Source organism: Artibeus jamaicensis, unplaced genomic scaffold (assembly GCF_021234435.1).
Source record: "Artibeus jamaicensis isolate MK-2021 breed Jamaican fruit bat unplaced genomic scaffold, CSHL_Jam_final contig_196, whole genome shotgun sequence".
In the NCBI taxonomy this organism is placed as follows: domain Eukaryota; kingdom Metazoa; phylum Chordata; class Mammalia; order Chiroptera; family Phyllostomidae; genus Artibeus; species Artibeus jamaicensis.
In genome coordinates this window covers 1,431,354-1,454,815 of record NW_026521401.1, presented here as the reverse complement: position 1 = coordinate 1,454,815, position 23,462 = coordinate 1,431,354, and the positions used below count along the sequence as shown (strand labels likewise).

At 47.9% G+C, this 23,462-nt stretch overlaps 2 protein-coding genes across 8 annotated transcripts in view; one reads left to right on the top strand and one right to left on the bottom strand.

Annotated features, from left to right (window-relative positions):
• The window catches only part of PCSK7 (proprotein convertase subtilisin/kexin type 7), a 29,901-nt gene extending 13,496 nt beyond the window's left edge, over nucleotides 1-16,405 (top strand). For 4 of the 6 annotated variants that reach the window (XM_037147282.2, XM_037147280.2, XM_053672271.1 and 1 more), the window contains 7 exons: nucleotides 366-473; nucleotides 904-1,006; nucleotides 12,696-12,852; nucleotides 13,417-13,511; nucleotides 14,294-14,387; nucleotides 14,576-14,693; nucleotides 14,977-15,432. In XM_037147282.2, coding sequence (XP_037003177.2) covers nucleotides 366-473; nucleotides 904-1,006; nucleotides 12,696-12,852; nucleotides 13,417-13,511; nucleotides 14,294-14,387; nucleotides 14,576-14,693; nucleotides 14,977-15,342 — 1,041 coding nt within the window. In that variant the 3' untranslated portion in view covers nucleotides 15,343-15,432. Of the gene's footprint in view, nucleotides 1-365; nucleotides 474-903; nucleotides 1,007-12,695; nucleotides 12,853-13,416; nucleotides 13,512-14,293; nucleotides 14,388-14,575; nucleotides 14,694-14,956 lie in introns of all 6 variants that reach the window. The other 2 variants (XM_053672264.1, XM_053672269.1) reach the window with 2 other exon arrangements.
• Nucleotides 16,406-16,669: 264 nt separating this feature from the next.
• TAGLN (transgelin) lies at nucleotides 16,670-23,437 on the bottom strand. Of its 2 annotated transcripts, none has more exons than XM_037147301.2 (5): nucleotides 22,444-23,437; nucleotides 18,189-18,380; nucleotides 17,911-18,088; nucleotides 17,545-17,647; nucleotides 16,670-17,245 (listed from the first exon to the last, which is right to left on the bottom strand). In XM_037147301.2, the coding sequence occupies exons 2-5, from the start codon at nucleotides 18,366-18,368 to the stop codon at nucleotides 17,101-17,103; spliced, it is 606 nt and encodes a 201-aa protein (XP_037003196.1). In that variant the 5' UTR covers nucleotides 18,369-18,380; nucleotides 22,444-23,437; the 3' UTR covers nucleotides 16,670-17,100. The 2 variants fall into 2 exon arrangements, with proteins under 2 accessions (XP_037003196.1, XP_037003195.1); XM_037147300.2 differs by lacking the exon at nucleotides 22,444-23,437 and adding an exon at nucleotides 21,599-21,685.
• Between the last annotated feature and the right edge of the window lie 25 nt (nucleotides 23,438-23,462).

Below are 23,462 nucleotides of genomic sequence, written 5' to 3'. Positions count from 1 at the left end.
GAGGTTAGATGCCAAATCTCTCTCAGAGTTGCATGTGAGCAGAATAGAAGTGGGCACCCTGTCAAGACCAGAGACCTACACTCATTTGTACCTATTCTGATGATGCCATTTTACCTACAAAGGAGAGCTCTGGCTGGGCTCCCTCTCTGGAGCCTGTGACTCCTGTCTCCCTCTCTAGATGCAAGCCACGGGGATGGTGACATCATGGGGCTTTGACCTTTTGTCCTTGGGGAATCCATTCCCAGGGGCCTTGGTGGGAGAGTCTGGATTGGCTTCAGCTGGCTGGGTGAGCAGGTAAGCCAGAGTTAGGTTGCTGAGGTCACTTTGGAAATCGAAGAGACTAATCAGGACCTCTGTCCTCTCAGTATGAGGATCGCCACGCAGATTGGGTCACCAATGAGGCAGGCTTCAGCCACAGCCACCAGCATGGATTCGGCTTGCTCAATGCTTGGAGACTTGTTAATGCAGCCAAGGTGAGCAGGTGTTGTCAGGACAGGGAGCCTGTGTGGAGTGACCAAGGGAGGGGCGAAAGGCCTAAACCATTGCCTACATGTTATAAGTGCTAATAAATGTCTGTTCATTCATCTACCCTCATCCCAGCTGATACCCGTTTTTAACTTTAATTGAAGTTTCCAAACCATTTGTAGGGAGTAAATGGGACCTAAGTATGCCTTGGAACTCTCAGGGTGCTCTGTTCTCATCTTCTACCCTGTACACAGCCATTTCCTGTGGCTCCTTGATTTGGTGCCATAGGGAGCACTCCATGATGTCAGCAGGAGCCTCAAGAATGAAAGAAGGTGATGAGGAGAGGAAAAATAAAGAGAAATGGGCCCTTAAGTTCAAGTTGATGAGAGAGATTTCAGTCTTGTTGGTTTACCCACCATACCCCCTTTCCTTTAACAGATCTGGACATCTGTCCCTTACTTAGCTTCCTACGTCAGCCCCGTGTTAAAAGAGAACAAGGCTATCCCACTGTCCCCTCACTCACTGGAAGTACTGTGGAATGGTAAGTAGTCTGCAGAAAGGCAGTTAATCTTGGGCTTGAGATTGGGGCGGGGTGATGGAGAACTCATCCTCCCCGGGTTCTACCCCACTCCTTTAGGAGCTGAGCTTCAGCCAGACCTGTGGAGTTTTCTGTGACCATTTTAGGACATGTTGCTGCTTCTGAGTTGGCTGGCCCCCTGACTGCCTAAACAAGACCTTTCTCCCAAGTTACTGGTAGTGGAAAGGAGCTGCTGAACAACTGACTGGAGAGGCTAGAAAGACCAGTGGGCAGTGGGTAGGGACTTGGGGAGACGATGTTGAACGATAGTCCTTTGAATTCCATGCTGAGAGCTTGCCAGACAATTCTCTTCATCCCAGTGGCCTTTGGGTGAAGAGAGAGTCAGAGTTTCTTCCTTTGATTCTCAACCTTGTCTAGTACAGAGAGAGTCACATGCGGTCTGTTGGGGGTGGGACAGAGGAGAAGGGTGATGTCTCCATCGACTGTAGTTACCCATCTGACCCCACCTCCATCTGCCCCAGGGTCACTGGGGTTGTCTGAGGTCTGTAAGTCAGAGATGCGGTTTTGTGTTGAGCACAGAGGTTGGGCACCTTCCCAGAAAGGAGACAGCAGGACTGGGGAATTGGGGCTAGCATTTCATCTGTCTGCAGTTTCCCGATGTTCCCATGTGAGGGTTTCCCTACCTCCTGCTCCTTGGGGGACTTTCTTTTTTCTTCAGAAAATTTAACAGAGTTATTTGGTATTTTTTGTGAAAATTGAAGCATGATATGTTTTGTACCCAAACTAGAACTGTGTCCTCACTTTACCGTTCTTCATAGGAAATGGTCAAACCAGAGCAATTACAAGAGGAGGAATGGCCCAAAAAGGGAGCTCGGAAAGGAGGGTCAGAGGCAGCTTCCCTCGGGTGGAGGTGTCACTGGGAAGAATCATCTCTTCCTAACCATGTCCAGTGCTTGCCCAGTTGCCTCTACTGGAGGGAAATTCAGGGGTGTAATCCACTGAAATTTTTGTAACACAAGTGCTACCTTGGAAAGGGCACAAAGCATCAGCCAAGGCAGAGAAGTTCAAAAATAGTCTCAGGGATGCAGATCAGTCCAACCCCCCATGTGTGTCTTGGAGATAGTGTACCTTTTAACTTTTACCTCCCCCCGTGACTGTTTTCTGTCATTTAGGTAACAAAGTAACCCAGAACCACATCTATCAAATGAAGGGCTGACTTAGAGGAGGGTTAGGGTACTTTCCAGCTTGGTCATTCTCTGCTTCTCATGAACCAGCACTGTTGCCCCAGCATGTCTGACAAACTTCCCTAGGTATAGAGGCATCTGGCAACTGCTTGTTTGTTGCTAGGAAGCACAAGAAAGAACAAACCATCCTGGGCAGAAGAGACTGAGGTGGACTAGTGGAGAGAGAGGATGAAGCCAGGAGAGGCAGAGACCCTGGAAGTTTTGCCAATGGAGCCTCTCATCAGTTTGGAGGACCACAAACAGGACCCTGCTAATTTCTGAGGCCAGTGAAGGTGTCTTCCCCTCTGTTGGGACGCACTTAACCCTAAGTAGACAGAACAGAAGGCACAAGCTTGTGCGTGTGCTTGGAGATTGAGGGAAGTATGCCCAGTTAATACAGCATTGAGCAACTCAGTCCCGAAGACAGTCACGAAACCTCTTCCTCTGTAGCCAAGCTGTAGTCTGTTCCCAAGACCGGGATGATTCAGTGTCTGAGTGCTAGAAAGTGAACTTTTTGTAAGGTGGAGGGGAGCCAAATGTGCATAAGACAGAAGAGGAGGTGAAACACCAGTAAGACTTGAGAGCAGTGGTGTTCAGCAGAGTTTTGTACAGTGATGGAAATGTTCCCTACCAGTGCTACTGAGTTCAGTGGCCATTGGTCATACAGGGCTATTAAACACTTGAAATGTGGCTAGTGTTACCGAAGCACTAACATTTTGCTTTATTATACTTAAATTTAATTAGCCACATATGGTAGTGACTTCCATATTGGGCAGTGCAGCTTTTAGAGCAAGACAGATTATTATTTCTTCCTATTAGCAGGAGGGAATGGGGGAAAGCCTTTGGGGGCCCTGGGTTCCTTTAGATCTGACTCTGGGTCTAAACTCTCCACCAGAGAGGAGGAGGGTGAGTGGGGTTCGAGAGGACTGTCTCAAACACAAGAGAGTCTGTGTGTATTTACAGAAGATTCTCAGACACCACTTGCACTTACCCTGCACCCTTCTTTGCAAACTGAGTGTGTGGCTGCCCTTCTGCCTAGGCAGGGAATCCTTGTTCCTTTACTGCTTCATGTCTTTTCCCTCTGCAGCCCAGTCTTACCCTCTCCCTACTGATTCCTCCTTCTGACTTCAGACATCCTTGACTCACCCATGAGGAAATAAAGGAAAGTTCCTGTCTCCCTTCAACCTGTAACTTTTTCAAATGAATTATCAAATGAATTAAATGAATTCAGATGAATTAAGCAATTGCTTGCTTTCATCACATACTCTCTTGACCACTGAAGCTTTACTTCATTACTCATGGTACCTCTTCTCCTGGTCAGATCCAGGGGCTGGTTCAGAGTTCATCCTCCTGACCTTGTTGCTTCAACCCTATTAACAAGACCTTTGTAGCAACTTCTCTCCTCCCCCAGCATCTGTGACCTGCTTGCTCCATAGCCTCTTCCAGCAACTCTGCCCAAGGTACTCGTTTTCTTGTTTGCTTGTCCCACTGCTCCCAGCCATCAGTGCCTTCTGGGCTCACTGCATGCTTCTTTATTCTCTCTTGACATTTTCTTCCTTGACAGAGCACTTGGTTTTAGGACTTTGGCTGCCACCTCTCACCAAATGATTCCTAGATGGAAATTTCTTATTCTGATCCCTTACCAAGGAGAAGGATAGAGATTTTCATAGCTTCCACAAGATGATGGGCAAATAAAGCCCTGGGATCTTCTGGTCAGAGGGTAAAAGTTACCAAAGGCCAAACGATAATAGTAAGATAATAATCAACTAAGACTTGAGTGCTTTGTATGTGGCAAACACTGTTCTAAGTAATAACTCATTTAACATATTACCTCATTCAATTGTAATAAAATATGGTAATTCTAATGTTCTCATGTACATGACCACCCAGCCCCTATGCAGACCAATAAGAAAAAGCCACTGTGTACACATGCTGACACAGACAAGCACTCACAGGGCTCTTCTGGGTCCCAATACATTCCACAATGTTCTGTCACTTCCTTTCCATAAGCCCCTTCTGTCTTTTTCATACTGTCCTCCAACTGTGCCATGAATACTTTCCTTCATCTTTCTGCTCCTCGATCACTGTGTGCTGTTGGGTATTCCACCAATACATTATATTAACATGTACAAAAATTTAGATTTCATTATCACCTCTCAAAAGCAGCTTGCTTTTCAAGTCTCTCTCATTTCTGTTAGTGCCATTACCATTCCCTGGACTCCCATACTTGAAACTCAGGCGTTTTCAATCCCCAGGTCTTCCTCTATCCTGTCTCCTACAATGTAGCCTGTCATTTGTTTCCCTGAAATGTCTTCATTCATTCTACAAATACATGAGACCTACCTCATCCCAGGCACTGTATTTGTTTGAAGGTTTTATTCATTTATTTTTAGAGAGAGGGGAAGGGAGGGAGAAAGAGCAGGAGAGAAACATCAATGTGTGATTGCCTTTCACATGCCCCCAGCCAGGGACCTGGCCCCCAACCCAGGCATGTGCACTGACTGGGAATTGAACCAGCAATCTTTTGGTTCGTAGGCCAGTGCTCAATGCACTGAGACACTCCAGCCAGGGCAGGCACTGTATTAAGCTTTGGTGATTCAGACATAAGACCCGATTCCTGCTCTCAAAGAGCTCACAGTGTAGTAGGGAAGACAGTCCACTCTGCAGGTAGAGTACAGTGTCATAAGCACTGCCACAGAGATGATACAAGTATCATAGAGGTGCCTTCTGCCACCACATAAGCTAGCTAGGAGAAAAAGTGACCAAAGAGACATCCAGGCAGCAGGGCATCACATGCAGAGTCGATGGACCCCCTCGGGGAATGGGACAGTCATGTGGTACGGCTGGAGCACGGGGTAAGAGCAGAGGAAGGCCCAGGGCTGCAACAGTAGTGCCGGCAGCATATGTGCCACGGTAAGGAGCCTGGACTTGATCTTGAAGTCTGCAGGCAGCCTCCGAGATAAATTATCACCAACTGATGTTAGCAATAAGGAAGGAGGAGAGCAGTCAAAGAGACTTCTAAGACCTGTCTTTCAGAGATACGTACTTTGTACTGATGAAGTGATACGATACCTGAGCAGTCTGTTAAAAGAATCTGGGAAGGGGAAGAAGTGGGGACCATTACTGAAATAACGTTGGCTGTATGTTCATAATAAAGTTAGATGTTAAAAACATCTGTTCTTTCTACTTTTATATATGTCTGAAATTTCCTATAATAAAATTCCTATATACATGTGTATATTTATGTAAATAAATATTATATATACACATATATCTTTTTAAATATATATAAAGATTTCTAAGTTTTTAGTTTGGGCAACTGGTTAGATGGTGATGCCAGCAAATGAGATCAAGAACCCAGAAGGAAGAACAGATTTGGGCAAGTGCTGCTGAGCATGAAAAGCCGGAAGAGAATTTTGGCTTTGCCATGTTTTAGGCTTCTGTGCATCATCTAAAGGCTATATCCAGGAAGCAGTTGAATAAATAAATTTGAAGGTTTAGACTGGAAGTAATGATTTGGGAGTTGCCAGCATAAAAATGGGAGAAAAAAGTCTGGGAAGGATTGGTGGGTAGATAAAGGATAAAAGAGGACCTAGGACACAGACAACGTTAAAGGAGTAGACAGAGAAAATGAGCCTATGGAGAAAACAACTGAAAAGAGACATCCTGAAAGTAGGAGAAAGATCAGGAGCACAGTACCACAGGTATCTAGGACAGGGACAATGAGAAGGTGCAAGCAGACAGGGCTGAAGGCTACCCCTTGGTTTATCAAAGAGGCCATTGATGGCATTGAGAGGTATTGTTTCAGTGCATTCATAGGGACAGAAGTTAGATTGCAGGTGGTTGAATAATTAATGGGGGCAGGAGAAGATTTCTGGTTAAAGACTGCAAATTGAACACATACTTTTATTTCTGCTTTCTCCCAAAACCTCACCAAAATAAGAATAAAGGAGTAAAAATGGTATAAACACAAGGACAAAGAGAATGAGAGAGGAGACCACAGCAAATGACATATTTCATCACATTTTTGGAAGATGGAAATGAATGGAGAAGTGAACAGGGCTAAGAAAATTGCATAGCAAATACCTGCAAGGGTGGTACTGAGAAACAAGCCCAGTCACGCCAGAGTCCCAAAGGCACAGGACTTGGAGGCCTCGTGTGCTACAGAGGACAGAGATGAGGTATGAGAGACTGAAAACAGGGATCAATTAAGAGGTAGACTTTCAAGGACCTTCTCCCGTCTTTTGCAGCCAGGATCTGGCCCATTCCTTATCTGGGCAGGAGTTAGGAAGTTTATTCTCCAGAGCCAGGGACTCCAGGTACAGCAGAAAGTGAAAGACAGAGAGCATACACAGAGAGTGGGAGACCCTACCAAGCAGCTGCTCAGATCCCAAGGCACTGGCAGCCAGGATATTGGTGGATTCCTCTCTGGGGAAATGGAATGATCCCTTATCAAACATTGATAGATGCTGATATGAGGGCCCCTCCATGAAATAGTCCTGTCCCAGTTCAGTTAACTTTAGGGAAGCCTGCCAGTTGAAAACCTCCACCCATGATTAGAGCTTCCAACTGGCTTTTGAAAATTATATGGATAACTGGCCATTTGAAAAAACACTCAAAAGAAAAATACAAAATGCTCCAAATACCTCCCAAATTCTAAGGAAAATTATTTTCGATTGATAAAGCCCCGCCTAGCTAATACTCATATGGAAAGGTAGAACAAAGGTGTTTTCAGATGTGCAAGTATTTCTTATGCTCCATTTCTCTGAAAAAACTGCTAAAAGATGTGTTCCTCTACAATGAAGAGGAAACCAAGAAAAGGATAGAAAGAAAGAAAAGCAAGGGAGGGGAAGAGGCAGAGAGAAAGGGAGAGAGGACAGAGAGGAAGTGAAGCCCAAGTCAGAGGTAAAGGAAGGTCCTAACCCAGCAGCCATACAACAGATAGAAATGGGACAGAAGGTACCAGAGAGAGACTCCCAAGGGGGAAACTGGCAGTGAGGGAGCCCCTGACTTGTTTGTTCACTTGAAGAATAGTGTCCAGAGAAGTTAAGTGATCTTTTGTGCAGTTTGGTGAGAAGTAGTGATGGGCACATGAGTTTAAATAAACTAAAAGAGAAGGCAATTATTAACTCTAGAGGGGAAAACAAATTGTTCAGGGAATGAAATATAATCATTGTACACTACTTGATTAAATTCCATATATCTATAAGATCATGGTATGGTAAAGAAAATATTGATCTAACCAAAAGTTGTGATGTAATTATTTTAAGAAGAGAGAAGAAAGGGCAAGTTAGGGGGAAGATGGGGTCCTGCTGGTAAGTCCTTACCTGCTGTAACTGAAAGTAGATAAATGATGCATTTATTGATAAACCATGAAATAGCCATTCATGCTCATTACATGGAATATGAAAGTAGATCCCAGAAGAAAACCACTAAAAGCAATAAAAAGTGTTTGCTTCTAGGGAGTGAATGACCAAGATGATGAGGAATGGGGTAGGGAGCTGCTTGTTTATATTATAAGCACCCCAGAACCAGTTTACTTTTTTTCCCCACTGGTTGCTCTAGGTTAATACATGCATCATAACAAAAGAATCAGCTTCTGATTTGTACCAGCTTAATACCAGAGATACAGAAATGTTACTCCTGTATAGGTCTGTTTTCTTTACCCACTGCTTTTGTGTGTTGTTATAAACAGTATGTCTGTTGTTACAAACCCAGTAATACACTGTCATGACTACTTTACCTTCTGCAGCCATTTTCTCAGCCCAGGACCGGCTTGTGCCCACTGACCTCCTTTATACAGCACATTCCTGTGTACATTGTGTACATATTATAGTATGTTATTGCTTCTTAAATCAGTTCAAAGACTGAAATACTATTCATTTAAACTGTCATCTGTAGGGACACAATTACATTTATTGGTGCTTTCATTTTTTCTTTGAATTTGAAGGAACTTGATTCAGTATATACTGTAAGGAGTGTGCTGGCAACAACTTCTCCTAGTTCTTATTTATCTAGAACTGTCTGTTGTGCCTTCATTTTTGAAGAATAGCTTTGCAGGACTATGGGACTCTTGGTTGATAGCATTGCCCGTGAGATTGACCAGATCTTGCATTTTTCAGAAAAAGACTTTAAAATGGCCATTATAAACATGTAAAAAAAAAAGATGAGAAACCACGATTAAGAAGTAAAGAAAGGTTTGATGATAATGTTGCATCAAATAATCAATAAAAAGATAGAAATTATAAAAAATGAACCAAGTAGAAGTTCTGTAGTTGAAAAGTATGACTAAAATGAAACATTCATGGAGTTCCAGCCAAGATGGAGGTGTAGGTAGAAACCCTTCACTTCCTCTCACAACCAAGAGGAGGATAACAACCAATCTAAAATCAATAAACAACCAGAAGTACCAGAAAATCAAACTGCAAGGAACCCCGACAACCAGGGAATTAAAAAATAATCAACCAGAACCACCAGACTGGTAAGGCAGACACCACAGGGAAGGCAACTCAGAAAAACTGCTGCAAGGTGGCTGAGGAGTGGAGCTGCGCAGGAGGGACTGACTTAAGGGGGAAACTTAGAGCTGAGACTCAGAGCTGACTGTGGGCTATGGCTGGGGTTGCCACAATGAGAGATACTTCCAGTCTGACTCAAGAGTCTGTTGGAAAGTGTGCTAGAGACAAGCAGGTAGCTGCATTGCTCCCTCTCTGGCCCCTCCCCCACAGACAGTGCCGCAAAGAGGGTTGCCCTGACTGTGTGAATACCTAAGGCTCTGCCCCTTACAACTTATCAGGGGCACCAAGACAAAGAAATAGGGCCCAAATGAAGGAACACAGCAAAACCTCGGAACTAAGCAATGAGGACATTGCCAACCTAACTGATGGAGAATTTAAAGCCCTGGTAATCAAAATGCTCACAGAACTGATTGAGTTTGTTCAAAAAATGAAAGAATGAATGAAAGATACCCAAAATGAAATAAAGCAAAATATTCAGAGAATCAACAGTGACAAGAAGGAAACCAGGATTCAAAGCAATGATTTGGAACAAAAGGAAGAAGTAAACATCCAACTGTATCGGAATAAAGAAACAAGAATTGAAAAAAAATGAAGAGAGGCTGAGGACTCTCTGGGACAACCTGTAATGTTCCAATATCCAAATTATAGGGGCACCAGAAGGAGAAGAACAACAGCAAGAAATTGAAAACTTACTTGAAGGAAAACTTCCCCAATCTGGAGAGGGAAATAGATTTCCAGGAAGTCCAGGAAGCCCAGAGAGCCTCAAAGCAGTTGGACCCAAAGAGGAACACACCAATGCACATCATCATTAAGTTACCCAAGATTAAAGACAAAGAGGAAATCATAAATGCAGCAAGAGAATAGAAGACAGTTACCTACAAAGGAGTTCCCATAAGGCTATCAGCTGATTTCTCAAAAGAGACCTTACAGGCAAGAAGGGGCTGGAAAGAAGTATTCGAAGTCATGAAAAGCAAGGATCTACATCCAAGATTACTCTATCCAGCAAAGCTGTCATTTAGAATGAAAGGGAATATAAAGTGCTTCCCAGACAAGGTCAAGTTAAAGGAGTTCATCATTACCAAGCCCTTACTATATGAAACATTAAAGGGACTTATCTAAGAAAAAAGAAGATAAAAAATATGAACAATAAAATGACAACAAACTCATAACTATCAATAAATTAACCTAATAAGAAAAGAAAAACAATGAAAACAAAAACTAAGGAATCAGCTAGAACAGGAACAGAATCAGAGAAATGGACATCACACAGAGGGAGTTCAGTGGGGAAGGGAAAGGGAGGAATGGGGGGAAAAGGTACAGGGAAGAAGAAGCATAATTAGTAGGTGCAAAATACACGGGGAAACATAAAAATTGGTATAGGAAAGAGAGGACTCAAAGAACTTATATGTACAACCCATGGACATGAACTAAGGGGGGTGGGGAATACAGGAGGGTTGGGGGGGCAGGGTGGAGTAGGGGATAAAGGGGGAAAAATTGGGAAACTGTAATAGCATAATCAATAAAAATACTTTAAAATAAAATAAGGGCCCTGGATGGTATAGCTCAGTGGATTGAGCACTGGTCTGTGAACCAAAGGGTCTCTGGGTTGATTCCCAGTCAGGGCACATGCCTGGGTTACAGGCCAGTTCCCAGCAGGGGATGCACCAGAGGCAACCACACATTGATGTTTCCCTCCCTTTCTCCCTCCCTGCCCCTCTCTAAATATAAGTAAAATCTTTAAAAAATAAATAAATAAAATGCTGAAGGTCAAAGATGAGAAAATTTTGAAAATAGCAAGAGGAAAATGGCTCCTTACTTATAAGAGAAGCCAAATAAACAAGCTTTTGACTTATCAGCAGAAACTCTGGAAGCCAGACGACATTGGGTATGTTCAAATATATTCAAAAGTTCTCAAAGAACCAGTTTACTTTTAAAAACCATGTACATTAACTATTGTGATAGAAAAAAAGGGTAAGGATGAATGGGAGGGTAAAAAGTAGAGATAGTGAGTATAGATATCTTTTTCAAGAAGTTTTAACAGCAAAGAAAAGGACTATCTATTTACTTATATAATCTTAACATTTACTGGGTACTATTCTTTTTTAAAAGATTTTTATTTATTTATTTTTAGAGAGAGGAAGGGAGAAAGAGAGGGAGAGAAACATCAGTGTGTGGCTGCCTCTCGCGCACCCCCTACTAGAGTCCTGGCCTGCAACCCAGCCACGTGCCCTGACTGGGAATCGAACCAGCGATCCTTTGGTTGACAGGGCAGCGTTCAATCCACTGAGCCACACCAGCCAGGGCTGAGTACTATTCTAATTACTTTATGATTATTAACTAATTTATCCACTCTATGAAGTAAGTCCTGTTACTACCCCAAGCTAAGGAAACTAATCCAATTCTCATAGTAAATGGCAGAGTGGGATTTGAACCTAGGCTGGATGTTTCCAGAGTCCCAGCTCTTAACACTAGGTAGAAGACAGTGAAGAGTTAAGAAAGGGTTTATTTGTTCTTGTCTCATTTTTTCATTTGTAATAGCAAAGACTAAGCAAGAGGATCTAGCCAAGGAAAGGGATAATTGGGTTGATCTAGCTTTGGACTTCTGCCAGATAGTTACTGTGAAAGGAAAAGAAAGCAAAGAGAGGCTGAGAGGGTACTAAGAGAGTGTTGGAGAGATGAGCTGTGGGGTCTAAACTGTGGGGTTTGGAAGGAGGAGCTTGATGGATTTCTTGAAGAGCAAGACAATGCAGAGATTAAGGTGGGAGTAATGAAGGTAGAAGGACAGGGTGTTGCTTTCAGAGAAGGTGGGACATTGACTTTGTAGAGTTTACAGATGGAATTAAAGAAAATATACCCATGCACATATACATACACAGAAGTCCAGATGGATTTCTACCAACATCTTACCAAGAATTGTAAGAGTTTTTTTGTTGTCATTTTTATTCAACTACTTTTATTTTAAAGTAATTTTAGATTCACAGGAGGTTGCAAAGAAATGTTCAGAGAAGTTCCAGGTACCCTTCTGTTTATATTAATGTCCTAAATAATTATAGTACAATATCAAAACCAAGAAAATGACATTGGTGAGATCCAGAGAGCTTTCAGCTTGTTTGTATCTCACCAGCTGGACCTGCACTCGTGCGTGTGTACAGCCTCACCATGTATTGCCGTGCGTAGCCATGACCACAACCGAGACCCAGGACAGTCTCGACAGGGCCACCCTCTGGCCACACCCACCCCTCTGACCCATCCCTAAAGCCTGGTCTCCATCTCTGCAGTTGTGTTATGTGTGACTGTTATATAAATGAACCATACATTATGTATCCTCTTAATTTTGGTTTTTTATAATCAGCATAATTTCCTTGAATTTCTTTACTTTAGTAGTCTTTTAAAAAATTCTTTATGAAACTAGTTCATTTCCACCTCTGCCTTTGTACCTACCATTCCCCCTTCTAGAATGCCCTTTGCCACCCTCTCTACCAGTCAACACTCATTTTCTTCTTCAGAGCACCTCGCTACTGCCTGCTGAAACCATCAGATATCTCTGTTTTAGTATCAGTCATGTGTACCTCATGCCGTATCATTCTGCACTTGCATGTAGAAGGCAGAGACCATGTCCACCTTAGCTTATATTCCCAGCATCTAGTACATTCCCGAAATGTAGGAGGTACTTGGTAAATTATTTTTTTGGATGAATGAGCGGTTGAAGTCCACGATTTGGTTCTTATAACTGTGTCTTTAGTGTTGTCTTCCCAACTAGACTCTAAAGTAGATTGTAAAGTACTTGGAAGCAGCCACTGCATTCCACTTACTTTGTGCACACCAGGTGCCACTCGGAGTTGATGTGGGACTTCCTTTGTGGCCTCAATGAGCATGTGCCTTGGGTGTGCTGGAATGAAGTAAGGGTGTGTTTATGGGGCTGGTTTCCCAACCGCCCAGCCTGACCTCCTACAGTCAGCAGGATGGACCTGGAGATGTCGGGGCTGAGGACCCTGGAGCACGTGGCAGTGACAGTGTCCATCACCCACCCACGACGTGGCAACTTAGAACTGAAACTCTCTTGCCCCAGCGGCATGATGTCCCTTATCGGCCCCCCCCGCAGCATGGACTCGTACGTATACCTGCCCGTACCTTCTGAGCTCTCTTTGCAACAAGGGCCTTTTCAAGGAATTGAGCATTGGACACTGATGCTGCCCTAAGTCACCACGGCACTGGCTGGCCTTGGCAACTGCAAGCCGTTTGTTACAGGTTGAGTGTGAGGACTGACAATGTGCTAAGCACCGCATTTTACAAGTATTTTCTCTAGTCCTTATAAGAACCATGCAGAGTACCTTTGGAACTGCCTTTCACAAATGAGGAAATGAGTCACAGAGCTAGGAAGTGCCCCAGAAAGTAACAATAAACCTATCTGTTGGACTGCCCAGGCAGTGCCTGCTCCATATTTGCTTTTTCCACTAGCACACTGATGTAAGTCCCTCATCACATGAGATCCCAGGGCAAGGGGCCGCATGTGAGGACCCCTCATGGCACCCTCCCAAATGGCTGTAGCTCAGGCAACAGCTGCTACATTTTTATGGCTACTACAGTAAGAAAAAGAATGTTTCTGGGCAACAGGGTCAGCCCATGAAACATTCTCCATGGCTTCCAGGTCTTCTACTCTGTTCTTCTCCCCCAGGGATCCCAATGGCTTCGATGATTGGACCTTCTCCACTGTGCGATGCTGGGGGGAAAGGGCAAGAGGGTCTTACAGACTCATTGTCAGGGACGTAGGTAAGCCTGCCCACCCTCCCATCAGGGCCCTGCCTTGCATGATTATTATCTGGTCACTCTGGATCTGAGTCCCCACAGAAACTATCCCATGTGTAATATTTAGGGTTGCCATTGGGCTAGCAGGGTAGATACCAAAAACTAAGCCCCATTCAAAAAATGGGTGCTGATATCTAAAATGGTTCATTTATACAACTCCTCTCCTCGGAGAAGTGGCTGATCCATTTCTCCTCAGGATAGCAATGAAAATTCCTTGTTGAAACCACATTTCAAGTCCTTTCCCATATAACCTTCCTTTGGCTAGCCCTGGTAGGCAGATGAGGGCAGGACTAGTTTTCATCATTATTTTTTAAAAACAGGCCCACCTAGAGATTTGAAGTGACTTCTGTAAGGTGACAGAGTATTTGAGTGAGGAGCCCGGAAATTGAACCCAACCCTCCCAACTTCCCATCAAGTTAGGTATTCACTAGACTGGTGGTTTTCAAACATTTAATTTAGTAGGAGGACTTTTTTTTCCCCCCCTAGCAAAATCCCTGCTGAAACCCCAAAATATGAAAGAGATAAAGGCAAAACTTCTGTGCTTTGGAATGCCACCTTTCAACCTTTCCCTTTCCACCCCTGAGTGGGGCCTGTGAGACAGACTGTCAAACCCTAGGCTCAGTGGTACACAGCTCCTGCAGCAGCCCTTGTGGTCCAGTCCCTCTGTGGGGTGGGCAGGCAGAGCCTCTGCTGTTTGCAAGGCCAGCAGAAGGCATGGCTTAGGGACTACCTCACTTGCCGCCTAGGAGATGAGATGCTCCCGGCTGGCACCCTCCGGCAGTGGCAGCTGACCCTGTATGGTTCTATGTGGAGTGCAGGAGACATCAGAGAGAGACAAAGGTAGGTGTGGACACACTTGTCAGAGGGAAGGAGGCCACTTGAGACGCGCTACCTCTCTGGGAACCCACAGAGTGCCCTCTCCTTTTTGTCATGGGGCTTCCCTCTCTTCAGCTATAAGCAGGGAGGGTGGGGAAGGGCAGATGGTACCAAGTTCACCAAGGTCACCCTGCTTCTTTTCTTCTCCACAGAGTATTAGAAGGTGCCATGAACGGACAGTACCTGCATGATGGCTTCACTCTGCCCTGCCCTCCAGGGCTGAAAATTCCTGAGGAAGAAGGTTACACCATTACCCCTAACACCCTCAAGGTACTAGAGCTAAGACTCACACGAGAGGCAGGGGGAGGGTACTAGTGGAGTTGGTCCTTGGTGGGATACTCCAGGTGATGGGGAAAGAGGTGGTGTGAAGACTGGGGTGCCCTCTGCTAGCTAGCTCTCAGAGGGTGTTTGTTATGTAGGTAGGTGAGTGGTTTGGGATGGGAGAGGCAGTCCCTAGTGGGAGAGAGACTTTTAGAACTCACTGTTCTGGGCTAAGCAAGGCTACAGGCTTTGGGAAACTGTCCCTAACTCAGGTGGTGGACTTTCCTCCCAGACCCTGGTGCTGGTCGGCTGTTTTACCATCTTCTGGACTGTTTACTATATGCTGGAAGTGTACCTGAGCCAGAGGAATGTGGCCTCTCACTCGATTTGTAGGAGTGAATCCTGCCCCTGGCCCCAGAGAAGCCGAAAAGCCAGGGAGGAGGGGATAGAACTGGAATCAGTGCCGCTTTGCAGCAACAAGGATCCAGATGGAGTGGAGACAGAAAATGAAGGGCCGCCCCCTGCCTCTGGTCTCCTCTGCCCAGACCTGCTAGATCAGGGGGACTGGAGCCGGTCCCAGCACAGTAGTGCCCCGGACTGCACTCATCACCACCTGTCTCCAGACCTATTGCAGGGGAAGGAGGAGCACGTTTGCTGACCCAGTGCCTGACAGACCCAGCGTGAGACAGGCTCTTCCTTCCCCAGTTTTGGGAAGCTTGGAAAGCTGCTCCGAAGTCCCAGGAGCCCTGGAGAAAAGGCTTCCTGATGCTTACATCTGAAATCCAAAGGCTAAAGAGCACCCTCTGACTGCTCAGGGAGGGCCAGGGCTTTCTGCAGGTACAAGTGGCAAAGGCAAGGCACCAGAGAACCGTGTGACAACAGCCACAGGATCTTTTTCTAGCTGAACAGGGGCTTTGGGTGAAAAGGCCTTAGACAAGGGATTGGCCCCCCGTCTCCTGTTGGGCAGGCCTCTATCCTCATTTCTGCGGGGCAAGTCAGCGGTGTGGGCCATAGAGACCCTGCCCCATGTGTGCATGGTGAGAAGGTGAAGGTGCCTGCCCGGCCAAAAGAGCATCTCAGCAGAAACACTGCTGGAGTCACTTGGGAAGAGAACTTGAGAGGTGAGGTGGGGAAGAGCCCCTGGATGTGCCTGTCCTAATGACCCAGGACAGGGAAACAGCAGACTTTTCTTCTCCCTCACCTTCCTGCCTGAGCCTGGACCTTGGACGGACTGGTATGGCAGTCGGCCCTCAGCCTGGCGCACTGCCCTAAAAGCAGCTGCCTCCGTTTTTCCTCATCAGAAGCCAACCATGAACATACCCCCGACTCCTTCCCCATCACCTCGCTCCCTTCATCCTCAAGGGTCAGTACGATGCTCCTGGCAAAGCTGGGAGTGGGCATGGGCCCCAGGGGTGTGCTGCTTCACTAGGGGAGTCTGCACAGGACTGTGACAGGTGCCATCCACTGTCAACTCCAGCCCTGTGACCACCCTATCTTCCTCTGAAAAGTGCTCAGGGAAATGGCCTTACCCAGCTGCGGCCAGCTGTCTGCCTGACAGGCTGTGACTCTTTCTTTCCATTCTTGGCCTCCTCCCCTCTTTTGAGCTGCTTGGTTGATTTGTATTTGTTTTTAATACTCAAGGTTTGGTTTTCTGTTTCCACAGCAACTTTCATTGACTTTTTTTCTGCACAGCTTTTCCAAAATAAAAACCTTCCACACAATTCTGCTGTTGCCCATCTCCTTTTCTCTGCTAGGGCAAGTTGCCAGGTCATTCCTCCTTTCCAGCAACCCCTGAGATCCACTCTCCTCTTCCACTGCCTGGTCTTCTGAAAGAATCTGACCCCCTTCCTGTCCTGGAATCCTGGAATGCAAGGGGTTCTCCAGAGGACGTTGGCCAGGACCGTGCAGATGGTCCCCTCCCACGCTCCTATATCCCAGAACCACACAGAAGTGACTAGGGCAAATCAAACTCTGCCAGGCAGGCCTGAGAAAAGATTAATGTATTTTTTTCCATTTTGAATTTCAACCCCCAAAATTTCCAGCAAAAATTGGAGGGAGTTTGGGCTGGGTCTCCTTCAATGGGCATGTGCTGCCAAGGACAGAGGACGTGCCCCACACCCAGGCCACCCCCAGCCCAAACCCCCCCTGCTCAGCCCAGGATGGGGAGAGACAGTAGAGATGGCGAGGGAGCTAGGAAGAGGTCTGGGGAGCAGTGTTTGGGGTCAGAAGTCAGGCCGAGGGGTCGGGTCGGGGGGAGTTGCCCAAGCACAGTCCCCTTTGCTCAGTGATGGAGCCTCTGAGCCTGGAAACTTGGCTGGGGCTGAAGAACTACACATGTGTGGGTAAGGTGGGCTAGGCAGGACGGCTGCAGCCATTGAGCTGGGGAAGGGTGGGGCTGGGGGCTGGCCCTCATCCTCTAACTGATGATCTGCCGGGGTCTTCCGTAACCCGTCATGCCAGCCTGGGAGGCTCCTCTGTTGCTGCCCATTTGTAAGCCAATGACGTGCTTTCCCTCCTGCAGCTGGCTGTCTGTGAATTCCCTCTTATGCTCCTGGGCTTTCCTAGAAGAGGAGGAATCGGGACAAAAACTTGCCAGGACTGGGTGTTTTTCACCTGTTTTCTCTTCGCTCTGTTACTTCCTAGCCTGATGCCTTTCGCTTTTCTTATTCATGACTACTGTGTCCTTCAGGCAAGGGAGACTGGATGAGCACGGTAGGGTAGAAAGGGAGGAGTCAAGAACTACTAGGGACCCATCTCCCCCTCTCAGAGACCTTCATACCTTCCTAGCTATTACATTGACAGGTAAGCCAAGGCCACCTCCCTTCTCATGCAGAGACCCAAGTGTTGAGTAGCCACATACTTCATAAACCAGCCGGGATCTCCACGGTAGTGCCCATCATTCTTGGTCACTGCCAAGCTACCCAGAGCCATCAGGGTCCTCTGCACTGCTGCCATGTCTTTGCCTGTGGGAAGAAAGAGGTCGGGCAGACAACTCTCAGGACTGTATAAAGAAGACTCCCAGGGCAGGGCCAGATCCCACTTCAGAAAAAGGACCAATCAAAGGCAAAGGTTATCCCAGAATGAAAGGGCCCAGAATCAAGGGAGGTCCCATGGTATGCCCTTGTGAGTGCGGTGTGGTCTTCCGTTCGCATAGCCCATTCCTGCTATACACACCCATCTTTGGGGTCATTCCTTCACCTGCCTCCTCCACCCCTTTGCTCTGTACCTTCAAAGAGGTCAACAGTTTGGAACATGTCGGTCTTGGTGACCCCATAGTCCTCAGCTGCCTTCAGGAACTGAGCCACCTGTTCCATCTGCTTAAAGACCATGGAGGGTGGGTTCTCGGGCACCTTCACTGGCTTGGAGCCATCAGGATACAGGCTGTTCACCAGCTTGCTCAGAATCTGCCGGGCATACAATGCAGCGTAGCACTTGGCTGGGGTACCTGCCCCACAATTCTGGCAGGATGGCACAGCCCCAAACCCTTCCCAGAATGCCACTTACCACACCATTCTTCAGCCAGACCTGGAAGCCCAGGCGCCCACGGTCTGGGCGGCCCACATCAGGGCCACACTGCACTATAATCCATTCCACCAGCCGCTCCTCCAGCTCCTCATCATACTTCTTCTCAATTTTGGATTGCACTTCACGGCTCATGCCATAGGAAGGTCCCTTGTTGGCCATGTTTGGGGAGAGCTTAAGCAGCAGCAGCCAGGGAAGAGAGAGATCAGAGGGTTAGAAAACAGCTTTGCTTTCACTTGCATCAGGCAGATCCAGCTCTGTGGTGCCCAGCCACTCTAGATGTTGTCTTTCTCCCCTGGGTCCCTGATTCCGTTCTCACAGCACTGCTCATCTGGGCCAGGCTCATCCCCTCAGTCGTAGGGGCCTCTCCAAACTTGGAGACCAGAGCAACAGGAGACCAGCTCTTTGGCAGTCTAGAGCAGGGCTCAGTGAACTTTTCTGTAAGTGACCAGACAGTATTTTAAGCTTTGTAGGCCATATGGTCTCTGTCATTGTCCCACAAAAGCAGCCTTAGACAATACATGAGCACAGCTTTGTTCCAACAGAACTTTATTTACACAGACGACAGTCTCCATTTAGCCCATAGGCCAGTTTAACAACTCTCATTCCAGAGCATTCTTTCTTTGCCAAGAGTGGCCACAGAGGTCCTGGAGAGGCCTTCTGAAAGAGGCTACATGCCACCACACCCTCCAAACAAACCAACAGGAGTCTGTCCTACTGGGCATGAGGTGGTTTATTGGCTGCACCTCAAGTTATGGAGTTGCCTCCATCTCTTACTTCCCCCTACCTTTTTTCTCTAGCCCAGATGCTGGAACTCCAAAACTCTAGTGCTTTTCCAGATCAGCTCGGACTCTGACCTGTAGCCAAAAAGGCTCAAACTTATCCATCCCTGGCAAGGTCTAGAAGACAGTGAATCTAGGAGCCTTTGGCCAAGACATTGCATTTCCTCAGGGGAGCCAGATGAGATGAGACAGAGAGAGAGATGTACTGGTATACCCATGGATGCCCCTCGTGCCCAGTCTCACCACTGCACTAACTTGAGTAACTAAGAAGCCAGAGTCCTCCATGGAAATCCCAGAGCCAAGAATCTGCCTGTCTAGACAAACAGCAGCTGCTGCCCTGAGGACCTGGGGCTGGTCCTGCTCAGGAGAACCCCACTAATGGAAGGGAAAGACTGCATGAGCTGGGCCAGAAAAGTAGGGTGCTGTGCAAATGTGGGTATGGTTGCTCCAGAGGAACCTAATCTGGCCACTGGAGTCACCCTGAGGTGGTGCCCAGAGTTCATGCGAAGAGGTACCAAATGAGGCCAAACCCATCACTAGCCTCAGAGAGGTCAGAAGTTGAGGAGAGGACAGTCTGAAGATGCAGGTAGTCGGCATGTTCCCTCAACTCCCTCTCTTGTTGGGAATTGAGACCCTCTGCACACCCACCACTGTGGGAAGCAGAGTGAACATTAGCACTTCAGGGCCATCCCAGGCCTGCTGCCAAACTCCATTTGCCCTTCCCTTCCTTTCCCCACAGCTGACAACTTTTCTGGGCTCGAGTTCCTCACCTGCGCAGTGAGGTTGATGGTATCGACCTCGGAGGACTGTGAACACTCCATGAGACACTGTCTGTGACAACCTAACATGCTGCCTGTCCCTCCACAGGGCTCCTCGAAATATCGGTCTTTTGCCTGCCTCCCCAGGCTGGTCTCCTGAAAGTGGCCTGGGAGAGCCAGACCCTGGCTGAGAGGTAAAACACAGTAAGTGTCCTTCCCACTCCAGCCTCCACCCTTTCTCCAAATTGTGTCCTGAGAGGACAACAAAGTTTGAAAGAAAGAACACAAGATGGATTCAGCTAAATTCTAGAGGCTGGGCAACTCACTTCTCTCCGGGTCTGTTTCCTTATTTGTCAAGTGAGGGCAGGGCCACCTCTGAGGACAGTGTTCTCTGAGCACCCCCCACCCCCTCCCATTGGATACAAACAGCAAGCTCCCTTCCCCACCCCACTTTGTGCCTCAGCAGTGTGCCCCCCTCACCCAAGTGCTCCTGGGCAAATCACAGTAGTCAGAACCTACCAGTCAGCAGGGGCAAGTGATTTCAGCTCGGTCTGCACCCCTGCCTCCTTCCTCCCCACTTCAGCTTCACTCTCCATCCCGGAAGGTGGCACATCTCCCTGGGGTCCAAGCACCCAGACTCAAGCAGAGTGCCCCTCACCCCCCAGCTCTCAGTCTCAAGAGACTCACAGCCCATGTATCAAGGCTCACAGTGGCAAGGCCACAAAAACTGCAGCCTCTAAATCTAGAGACAATATTCACATTCGATCAGAATGGTGGGGGCAGGGTGGGAATGAAATGCACACACCTCCAACCCTACCCTGCTCCCTCCTGGAGAAGCACTGGACAGTGCCGAGTTCCAAGAAATCCCTCCAAGGCCTCTGATACAGACCTCCCCAGCCTCAGCTTGGAGCTGCTGTGGAGAAGGGAGAGCTGCTGCAAAGGGTCAGGGGGCACCTACCAGCAGGGACCTGAAAAAAACCAGCAGAACCAGGGGCCTCTCCAGGATTGCCATGCCCCCTCTCTTTAAAACACAGCAAGTAGGAGGGAGCACCTGTGGATCTGAGATGGCAGGAGACACGGCTCATCTAAAGTCCAGGGACAGAGACGAGCTGTCCTACTCTGCTACCCTTTGAATAGTAACCCCTGAGGGGAACCAGCCAGACCCTTCTGGAAAAACCCAGGGCTCCAGGCCTGCCCAGCTCGGACTGAGCCACTCAAGCCATCAGTTGAAGCTCCTGGCAGTGCCCAGCCCCCACTCCTCTACCTGTAGTGAGGTGATCTCCCACTGTCAAGTGTTTGGAGAGAGCTGCATAACCCCAAAAATCAGCTCTCTCACCTATCCCTGCACCCTGCCACCCCTGCCTGTTTCAGAATACAAGGGTTTGGTGGTCCATTCCACTGCCTCAGGGGCTGCCCAGAGGCTCTGCCATGCTTCTCAGGCTTTTGGGGACTCAACAGTGGGATACTGCCCTCCAGCACTGGTGTCCTCACACACCTCCTCACCTTCTTGGACATCCTCCATGACCGACAATGGAGAACAGAGCCCGAGTCTAACCCGACAACACTGATCCTCTCACACCCCCTCTCGCTCCAGTTCGGTTTCTGCCCTTAATCCCTCTTCACCAACCAAGTCATCCCGAGCATTTCAATGGACCCAAAGCTGCCCTATCTGAGCAATATGAGATTCTACCAATCCCATTCCACCCGTCTGGTAGGACCACCTCCTCATCTGGAGACTAGGAATGCACACTGACTAAGCAGGTGGGCTGCCCCATTCCTGCCTGTAATACACCCACTGCTCATGTCAAGTTCCAACCCAACTTCCCTCCAAGCCTGGGACAGAAGCACTTACAGGGGCTCCTCAGAGCTCGCAGGAAGAAGTCAGTTCTGCCTGGACTTGGACAGACAGGATGGGCGCTGTCTGGATGAGGGGTTTAAAGGCCCGCTGCTGTGATGATGTCAGCTTCCCCCCTCCCCCTCCTCCCACGCCCCCCCCCTTAGAGGAAATGGGCTCTGTTCCCCACCCCCAGGCCCCCCAGTGACTCCATACTCAGGCTCCATATTTGGGGAAAGACACCAAGTTGGAGCAGTCTGCCGGGCCTGCCTGAAACATTCTCTGCGTGCTTTGGAAATGGAGCGAGTGGGGCGGGGCTGTGCTGCTGGTGGAGAACCAGTGGGAAAAGCCTTTTATGGACAGGACCACGAAGGCTTTCCCTGCTGTCTGGACTTAGGGCTGCTCCTTCATCACTGTTCCCTGCCCCAACCCCCACCCAGAGTTTGAGGGGAGGGGAAAATTCAAAAGGGTCTGGCCAGAGAGAGAAAAGGAGCTGGGGATGGGGTGGGGAGGGAAGGCCCATCCCTCGGGTTTATAGGGGACATAGCAGTCACCCTCTCCTCCAGGGCTTTCAGCTCTCGTTGGACCTTTACTGAGGAATGACTACCAGCCAGACACTTTACAAATGCTCTCATTTAATATTCACAGCTGCACTATGAGAGCTTAATTACCACCCCCATTTTACAGCTGAGGAAACTGAGGCTAAGAGTGCATCTTACCCAAGGCCACAAGGTGAGTTGTGAGTGGTAGAAATGATCATCCCCGCAGACCCACGTGAGAGCTGGAGAGGCTGTCAGACCCACTGTTTCAGCTCTACCACCCAGATTGGTTTGAGAACTTTCAGTTGGGGAGTTTTGAGTTACCTTTAGTTGGGGGTGAGAATAAAGGCTTCAGCAGCAGCTCAGTCGACCCTGGTCCCCATCTAGAGGATCTCTAAGGCGTGGCAGGGCCTGAGACACCAACACTGGGGTAAGAGGCTCAAAGGCTGCAATCAGTCCTCCTTCCCTTTAGGAACAGTCCCTACTTATCCTGAAAACAGAGTCCCTCACTCCAGAAAGGAGACCCACTGGTACATTACTTGTACCTGGCTCTGGGGTCTCAGGAAGGGATAAAAAGAGGTAACAAAGGTAAGAGACTTTCAGATGGGTCTCTGGGCTGCCCTCTGAGGCACACTCCCTCCACCCCCATCATCCTAGGACAGCCTGGCAGGAAGAAGCTAACCCTTTCCACCATGCATGCACTCAACAGAATCTCCCCAGCAATGCCCCACAGGCTAGTGGTGCATGGAGCTACAGTGCTTCCTAGTGGCATCATCAAGGAAGAGCAAGAAGAGGAACTGGGGATCAGCTAGAGAGCAGCCTGTGGACCTCTGCTTGTGTCTTGAAAATTCACCAGCTCCATTATCCCCTGCATCTTATCCTCCTTAGCCTGTTGTAATACACGTCAACCTTCCAGGTCCCTTTCAAAACTCCCTGCTCTTAGAGCCTGTCATCCACGCACCCACTAGCCACCACGCTGTGTTTCCCCAGCACCACTCCAGCCTTGACCTGCATATTCCTGTCCTTTAAAGCCATGTCAGGGAGCACTGTGCCTGCAGCCTGTCAAGCTAGGAAGGGCTCGGGTAAGAAGTAAAGCTGCCGGACTGGATCAGGTGGGCAGAAGTCACTGCCACCTGCCAGAAGGGGTGAGCACCTCTGATCAGATGGCACGGCTAAGGTTTCTTCACTATGCTACCCTCTCTGCCAAGAACAGTGCCTGGCATAGAGCAGGCCTCTCATAAACATTTACTGGGCACCACTACTCAAAGGAGAGGAAAAACACAAGGGAATCAAAGAACTGTTGTTCCCAATGGGACTGGGACTCAGAAAAGTCAGACCAGAAG

Coding starts and splice junctions, on each gene's coding strand:
- TAGLN (XM_037147301.2), bottom strand. CDS start 18,368: ATGGCCAACAAGGGACCTTCCTATGGCATGAGCCGTGAAGTGCAATCC. Junction 18,089..18,188: donor TCTGGCTGAAGAATGGTGTG/GTAAGTGGCATT, acceptor TATGCCCGGCAG/ATTCTGAGCAAGCTGGTGAA. Junction 17,246..17,544: donor GATCCCGGCTGGTTTATGAA/GTATGTGGCTAC, acceptor CTCCTCTTCTAG/GAAAGCCCAGGAGCATAAGA.